This window comes from Dermochelys coriacea, chromosome 20 (assembly GCF_009764565.3).
Source record: "Dermochelys coriacea isolate rDerCor1 chromosome 20, rDerCor1.pri.v4, whole genome shotgun sequence".
NCBI lineage: Eukaryota > Metazoa > Chordata > Testudines > Dermochelyidae > Dermochelys > Dermochelys coriacea.
Window position 1 is genome coordinate 1911147 of NC_050087.2, and position 8790 is coordinate 1919936.

The following is an 8790-nucleotide window of genomic DNA, read 5'->3' on the forward strand; positions in this document are numbered from 1 at the left end:
CCCCCTAGAGCTGGCATGAATTAACTTCCTCCGCAGAACCCTCCCCCAATACCAGCACCCTGCACCCAACTCAGCAGCAGCCACAGCTAACTACAAGCGGGAAGGAGGGGGATGCATGTGGCCAGCTGCTGGCCCCGAATAGGACCTGTAGGGCTTTCCTGGGTGTGGGGGGACCCTTGCCCAATTCTAAGCGCTCGGTGGGGTGAAATGAGCCCTGCAGCACCTCCCCCTGGTGGATGCAGGACTGGACTCGGGGTACGACTGATTTCCTTCAGCCCTGTCTTCCTGCGTGTCACGCTATTGGCACAGGGTTTGCATCAGTGGCTGCAGCGGGCTGGGCAGGCAGCACCAGTTCCTGGCTCTTTTCAGTGCCCAGTCTGCCCTGCGAGGCAGTGAGAGGCTCCTAAGACGCCCTCCCCATGGGGCTCATTGCCCAGTGGGGCAGGTTCTTTGGCCTTTTTGGCTCCAATTCAGCTGCTCGGTGACAAGCACGTCAGCAAACGATGCGACCAATGGACAGCCCTGGCCCTACGAACACTGCAGCCCACGCATGGTTTTATGCACATTCTGCAGTGCTGGCAGGAGTGCGGCCTTAATCCACAACGTCTCTTCTCCCCGCAACCACCTCTGGTGCAGAGCACACCAGCCATAAGCACAGCACCTCCCAGTCCAGACACCCTGGGCCAGGAGATTCCAAGCCCGGCTGTAACTGTGGCAGAGGGAAGGGCAAAATGTAAATGTGTTTGGCCAGGGCACGAGGGACAACCCTTTACGCTGAGGAAACATGCCATGGGCCCAGCGGGTTTAACGATACAGACCAAGCCGGCGACACTGTGTACACGCAGGGATGGCTGCAGGGCACCCAGGTGAGCTCTCTCTCTGTGGGCTGCATGGAGCAATGGTTAGAACAGCCATGTTCCCTGGGGAGGCTCCCTCCCAAAAAGGCAGGCATTAAAACAAACCCTTTCCAACCATTCATTGTTATTTCCCCATCTCTGCTCCCTTTACGGTCACGATGCAGCACAAGCCCCAGGCTGTAGCTACGACTCCTGTCCTCACGGAAACCTGGGCGCAGCGAGATGCAGCCTGCAGGACACAGCGCTCAAATAAAAGTCTTTTAAAACAAAACCTCAGCCCAAAACCCCAAACGAAAACCAACCAACCCAACAAGAACCCGGCTAATGGATAAAGAAACTGACCTGACATGTACAGAACTGAAACCCGTCCTTTCACAGCCAAATACTGAGTAAGGGCGTCTGTCCCTTCCTCCCCCATGTCCCCATGGCTGCATCTCACTGAAACTGCACCTGCCTTAGGGCAGGATGGTTCCTCTTATTTGTCTGCAAAGTGCTGTGCAAACTGTCCCACTCTGTGTGTGATAATTCCATGAACATTAGCAGTAAAGCACAGACAAGAACCCAGTAGTCCTGGCTCCCAACACCCTGCTCTCAGCCCTAGAGCACATGCTCTCCCAGAGCTGGTCACAGAGAAAATTCCCAGTCCCCCTCTCCTGAACTTCCCATTAGTTCACACACCCCCAGCACTGGGAAGAGAACCCAGGAGTCCGTACCCCCAGTCCCCGATGGCTCAGCCATTCCCACACCACCACCTCCTGCACACGCACAAACCTAAACACAAGTTCTGAACCAGTCAAGGATTTTTTAAATGACTTTCTCCTTGTGCGTGAGGCTGGGGAGGAGCGGACAGAGTCACATGCCTTGCTGTGCATCTCTGCAGAGAAGCCAGTGGCCCCGGCCCTGCATCTCTGCTTTTCCATTCTCTCTCCCGCAGCCAGGTTCCCCACTCATGGCATGGGGTTCACTTTTCTCCCGACAGAGAATCCCACGGAGAGTTGGGATGGCAGAGACCGTGCCGGAGGCATGCCCGCCTCCAAGCTGCTATCGCCCCGTGTTCAAGGGTGGCTTCAAACAGGAAAAAACTCCAGGCATAAAGCAAAGCTTCCAGCCTGCTGGAGAGAAGAACCGAACCAAAGGGGGTGCTGAGCATGTGAAAATCTGTCCCACGAGTTGATGCGGTTGGCTAATAAACGGCCCCAGCAGCCCCTGTGTTGCTCCAGGACTGGCTGGGGCAACCAGAAATATTTTAGGGCACCTGCAAGTCCAGACCTAGCTTGAAATCTGCCTCTTCCCTTTCCCCTTCTGGAGGTTTCAGCTAATTTCCCCGGGGGAAGTCGCGCTCACGGCACGACATTCCAGCCACTGCATCAGGGCTTGGGGCCACTCACAGATGGGGCTTCCTTTAGCCTCATCACCCCCCTGCAAGGGAGGAAGTAGCTCTATTTCTGTCCTTCTGGTAGGAAACTCACGCATGCTGAGGTGCAGGGACCTGGCCAAGGTCACTGAGGAAGGGAGCCCGGCCTTCAGAGCCCCAGCGTAGGCCCAAAGCTGCAGGACAAAGCCAGGCCTGCTCGGCCTACGCTGGCTCCTTGGGGAGTCAAGAGGACCCACAGTGTGGGGCCTACAGTCAATGGATGCACAAGTCCAGGAGCATCAGGCCCAGCGTTTCCCCCAGGAATTGAAATTGGGGGGGTGTTGGAATATTCAGGGGCAGGGGTGAGGGCCAATGAGGGTTGTGACCATGAGGGCGAAGGTAGGCTGTATGGCACATAGTAAAAACTGAAAAATGTTTCACAACTATTTTATTAGATTTAACTCATGTTTTAAAATCATCACAAAAATTAAAGTTGGCTACTCAAGCCTACTATGAAGCACGACATCTACATCCATCTTGGTTTCTTGTTGTAATTTTGCACAACTCTTTGGTGTCTTCTTATGTGTCCATTACTTCCAGTCCTTCATGATATGCTTATGATCAGGCTGACGGTGTCTTCTTTCAGAACACAAAATTCTATTCAGTGAGGAAAAAGAGCGCTCAGCTGTAGCTGTTGTGACTGGGAGTAGCAAGAGATGAATTCCTACGTCTTTCATCCCAGGAAACAGAGCACAAAGATTGGGTCGAACCACTAGTGATGATAAAGAAGTTGAAGTTAAAACTTCATTTGTTTGTCAGATGATATTCCACTCTGTATTCAAAATTCTCTATTTTGTCGGGAGCACGTGGCAGCCCCATTGCTGGTTGTGCCTCATTCCACTCAACTGTTGGTGTTTTATAAGACAGGTAAAGCTATGTAGAGGTTGAGTAGAATCCAGAAATCGCATTGCAGATTTGTAAGAATCAAGTCTCTGTACTTTTTCAGCTGGCTTAACAAACACTTCTTGTCCTCTTCACTTAAGGACCTTCATTAGTCAACTTCTGGACTGAAGTCTTTGCTTCTTCCAGTACATTTTCAATGGATAGCTCTCTGATTGAGCTTCTATTGCTGGACAAAGATCTACTACTGTTGTAGCAGATGCCTGGATGACATTGTTTAATGACCCAAGTGGTTTCAACAGTAGATTTACAAGAGAGAGAACGGTGATAGTCTTCTCTGAACTTAGTAACAAAAGTAGTCCATCAGCCTCACTACCCAGATCTGTCCTATCTTGGTGGATACTTTCCAAAGCCAGTAACAACGGTTGCAGTAATTTTAAGACAACAGCCAAGAATCGATCATGAGAAAGCCAGTAAGTTTTCGCAGGTTGGACTAATTTGAACTTCAGTCCCAGTGTATCTTCTATTTGTTTTGAAGACGTTCAGTCCTTTTGGACTCTTGCTGAAAAAAAAGAGTATAACAAAGCCATTACATTTATGGCTTTTTAATGTCTTTTGAAGATTCTGCAGCTTGTACTAGCGCTAGCTGGAGTAGATGGCCTTTGCAGTGTGTATAGGAGAGATCAGAGTTACACTTTTCTCTGAGCAAAGCTTGTGCTCCACTATGTCTTCCAGTGAAGTTTGTAGCTCCATCAAATGCACAAGCAGCCATCTGTCTGTGGTTCAATTAACAAGCATTTAACTCTTCTAAGATGCCACAGATGTAGCTGATGTGTCTTCTCTTACCTGAACACCTAGAATGCATCTGCTGGCCTACCACGGACATCAACATAACATATGCCATGACTTAACACTTGATGCCTAGTTGCATTGGTGCTTCATCAGCTATGTGTGCACATATTCTGAATATGGTGAGAGAGTTCTTTACTTTTTCAACTGCTGAGTCTTTCGCTGTTGTACCACATGCATCTAGCCAGTCAGCTGAGTTTCTTGCAGAAACATAGGGAGCATTTGCTGGTCTTGTTCGAAACCAGTGTCCAACTTCAGGATTAACAAATGACAATGCACTTAACATTGGCCTCCAGTTTGTAGCAATGTGGTATCTCTTGCTTAAATAGAAAGTAGGTACAACAGCCATGTTGGTTCACATAAATTGAGTTATGTCTCCAGCATTCTTAACAGACTCATTAAATTCTTCTAAAATTGGCTTTGACAGTGACTGGCTTATAAGGCTTTCTGCATGTTGATGCAGACCAGAGGCCCAGTATTTTGCAGCCTTTTCATATAGGTTGTCAGTATTGGCTTAGCTGATCAGTCTGCCAAACCAAGCTCTTTCACTTTACTATATAAATCCATGATATGCCCATATCTTGAATACTGCATACAGTTCTGCTCACCCCATCTCAAAAAAAGATCTATTGGAACTGGAAAAGGTACAGAGAAGGGCAACAAACATGACTAGGGGTATGGAACAGATTCCATAGGAGGAGAGATTCAAAAGACTGGGACTTGTCAGCTTGGAAAAGAGATGACTAAGAGGGGATATAACAGAGGTCTATAAAATCATGACTGGTGGGGAGAAAGTGAACAGGAAAGTGTCATTTACCCCTTCACTTAACACAAGAACCAGGAGTCACCACATGAAATGAATACGCAGCAACGCACAGTCCCACGTGGAACTTTTTTCAAGGGATGTTGTGAAGACCAAAATTATAACAGGGTTCATGGAGGTTAGGTCCACCAATGACCATTAGCCAGGATAGGCTGGCATGCAACACCCTGCTCTGAGTGTGCCTAGCCTCTGTTTGCCAGAAGCTGGGAGTGGACAACGGGATGGATCACTCGATAATTCCCTATTCTGTTCATTTCCTCTGAAGTACCTGGAACAGTCACTGTCAGAAGACAAGACACTGGGATAGATGGACCATCGGCTGACCCAATATGGCCATTCTTACATAAAATATATTTATAATAATAAAAAAGTTTAGTACAGAAACTCTCCAAGATAATGACCTCTTGAGACAGTGATGATGTGAGATAATGACCTTGGCAAATAAGGCATTTTAAAAATCTTGGCCCACTAGGAAACATATATTTATATAAGTTTCCCAGTCACAGAACTAGCATTCCGGAGCGAAGTCACTAAAACACAGTCCAATGCTCTGGCCGCTGTTTGTCGTGCCACCGTTCACTCTATCGCTCCGTCCCCAATGGCCCTGCACCGTCACTTTCTGCTACCACCTGCTGCTGTGACCTCTGCGAGTGGGTCTCTCACGGTTCCACCGGCTCTCAGTGATTTTGGCTCTCACGGGGGGAACCTCACTGCTAGTGCAGGCTGGGCCGTCTCCTCCACAGAAACACTGTCCTGCAGCAGGTCTAAGCACTTAGACCTTATCAGTGAGTTCAGCTCTAGTGGTCACTTAACAGAGCCTAAGCAGCTCTGTCTTTAAACAGCAAAGAGGAGCAGGTCAGATAGTGCCTGTGCCCACCCCACCAAGCAAAACACCTGTTCCCACCCTCTGTCTCTGCACTGGGATCTGGCATCCAAACTTCCTGCTTAGCAAGGGCAGTTCAGTTGTGGGTGACCAGGGCTTAATTTGTAAGGAAAGAGGTGCCGAGGCTCAAGCAAGTTTGATACTTTCATAACTAATGTGACAAGCCCAGAGGTCCAGGGCTCTGCACTGCTGAGCCTGGAGCTCAGCCCTGGCAAGCCTGAGCACAAAGTAAGCACAGAGGGAGACCCCCTCATTCAGGCAGGCCAAGCACAGTTCTGCTGCCCTTTACTCATACAATAAGGAGAACAACATTTCACCCCCACATTTAATACGACAGGGATTTGTAACCAACACCAGTCAAAATCGATCACTTGGGCAGCACAGCTCTGGCTGCCGGATACCCCGGCAGAGTAGGTGAGTCGTGTAACTACAGTCTGGCCCTGAAGCCTTTCCACCCACCCCGGCTCATCACTAGCTATCAGGGGAGAGCTCAGTCAGACCTTGCTTATAAATAATCAGTTGAAATGATTAGGTAGGTCAATGTAGCCGAGATGAATGAGCTGACATTGTCATAAATAACAGCTGTATGGGGAAGCTCGGCTTTGTTCAGATTTTTCCAACCCATTCTGCTTTCTTGGGTACAAGTATTTTCTCATACACTGTAGATGCTTTTAAAGTGTGTATTCATGTTTCAATTTCAATTCAAGTTTCCAACCCATGACTAAATCAGCAACACTGGATGTAATCGGGGGCAGGGGTGTTGGGGAAATTCAGCAGGGTGCCCTTCCCCCCTAGGAGGCGGGTCCAGGGAAATCCCTGCCATGGGGACCATCTGTTGCCCTCCTGCATAGCACAGGCCAGCGACCCGCCCCCAGTGATTGCTGCATCCCCATAATGCTGGCCAAGCCATGGCATGTCTCAAGGGACCGTCTCTGAGTGCTGGAGAACCCGCCCTGGCCCCGGCACTGGAAAGAACTGCTCCTTATGTCGAGCCTGACTTTGCCTTGGAGCCCACATGGCGTCACTTGGAGACCAGCCGCCAGCCGCCTCTGGACCCTGCCTTGAACAAAGGAACTGGGCCGCACTCAGCTGCTGCTGAGGGGGGCTGGTCCATGTGGAGCTTGTTCCCGCTTTTGCCACATCCGGTTCTCAGGCCCCTGCATGCAGCCGCTGATCCCAGCCCTTCCCTTCCACCGCTGCCCTCCCCTGCACCATAGTCCCGCTCATGGCCTCCAGCCACTGTGGCCTGTGTCCATCTGGCCACAGCAAGTGGTTCCTGGTGGCCATCCAGCAGCTGCCTTGCTATAGCTGAGTCTACTAATGCTGCACCAAGGTCCCACCCTGCCTGGCACACCCCTGGCTCCCAAAGACCCCCAGGGAGGAGGCTGGCAGGGCTGGCTTATGTGGGGTCCTCATTTCTCCAGCCCTGAGTGTGCCCAAGTCTCTGCATCTGCCCCAGCCTGCAAGTTCCTTGCCAAGGCGGGGCCATGGGTGCAGCACCAGGGATAGGGGTGGGGGGGGGGGAGCTGTGGGGTATTAGATGAGATTCCCAGATGTTAGAGCTGGGCAAGAGCTTTTGGGGTCAAACAATCCATCCTTGGCCGTGCTGGTCTGGGTGCCCATCTCCAGCCTAGTTGGGAATGTCTCAAGAGATAGAATACAGCTCAGCATGTCAGCTGATCTGATCTATCTCTCTAACTATCTATCCATCTCCCACACCCCCTCTGTCTATCCATCCATCTATCCATCCCCCCACACCCTCTCTATCAATCATCTATCTATCCATCCCTATACACCTCCTCTATCTACCCATCCCCACTCACCCCCTCTATCTATCCATCCACCCACACCCCCTCTATCAATTATCTATCTATCTATCTATCTATCTATCTATCTATCTATCTATCTATCTATCTATCTATCTATCTATCTATCTATCTATCCCTATACACCCCCTCTATCTATCTATCCATCCCCACACACACCCTCTATCTATCAATCTATCTATCCATTCCCATACACCCCCCTCCATAAATCCTCTCTAGCTATCTCCACACACATCCTCTATCTAATCTATCTAATCTATCTATCTATCTATCCATCCCCACACACACTCTCTCTCTCTCCCCATACACCCCCTCTATCCATCTATCTACCCCACTGCCTCTATCTATCCCCACACACCCCATCTATCTAATCTATCTATCTATCTATCTATCTATCCTCACACATCCCCTCTGTCTATCTGTCTGTCTATCTATCTATCCTCCCACACCATCCATCTAATCTATCTATCTATCCACCCCCCCACACCTCCTATCTAGAGCAGGACAGGGAGACCTGGGGATTTTTACTGGATAATTCGCTAGTCGCACTTGGCGCCCCTCCGCCTCGCATCGCCCTGGGCCTGTCCCCCGTGACAGCGGCTCCAGCGCCCCGTCTCACCTGGCCGGCTCTGCCCGCGGGCAGCGGAGCAAGGCGGGCGGCGATTCCCGGCCCCCTGGCTGGGAGCGGGAGGTGCCGGGACTTGTCTCGCAGGGCGGAGGGGGGGATCCCTTCCCCGCTCGCTCGCGTCTTGTGCTTTGGGCACCGGTGCCAAGGCAGGGAATGGCCGGGGCAGGTCCGGGTCCGGCCCCTCCGGAGCGGTGGGACCCGGGCAGGGAAGCAGCAGCAGCTCCCAGGTGCCAGGCGAGAGGCTGCGCCGCATTGAGCACAGGGCAGCGGAGGCGCCGGGGGCGAGACCTGGGCAGCGCCAGCCGGGGACACGAGCCGGCAGGAGGCTTGGCACGCCCCCCCCTTGGCGATGGACGGGGACGCGGCGGCGGGTGGGGGTCCGCAGCCGCCGGCTGGGGCCGGCTGGGGAGCTCAGCCGGGGCCGCTGGCTCTGACCCCGGGGCAGACAAACGCTGCTTTGGGTTCGCCCCCGCCGGCGCATTTCACCCCGGGCTCTGGACCTGCCCCGGGGCGCGTTTATTTCGCCGCAAGCAGCAGCTCCTCCAAAACCCAGCCCTGCCGCGGGGGAGGGGGGTCCCTGGTTCTTTAAGGGGCGGCCGGGCCGCCCCCTCCCCCGGGCCGGGCGCGGAGCAAGTGGCGGAGCTGGGCCCCCCTCGCTCGCGGCTCGTTC

At 52.0% G+C, this 8790-nt stretch overlaps 1 protein-coding gene across 4 annotated transcripts in view; it reads right to left on the reverse strand.

Moving 5' to 3' along the window:
- The window catches only part of INPP1 (inositol polyphosphate-1-phosphatase), a 37393-nt gene that overhangs the window by 11173 nt on the left and 17430 nt on the right, over positions 1-8790 (reverse strand). The window contains exon 1 of one of the 4 annotated variants that reach the window (XM_043506490.1): positions 8112-8731. The exons of 2 other annotated variants lie outside the window; for them this stretch is intronic. In XM_043506490.1, coding sequence (XP_043362425.1) covers positions 8112-8601 — 490 coding nt within the window. In that variant the 5' untranslated portion in view covers positions 8602-8731. Of the gene's footprint in view, positions 1-8111; positions 8732-8790 lie in introns of those variants that run through there. One more of the 4 variants, XM_043506495.1, reaches the window with a different exon arrangement.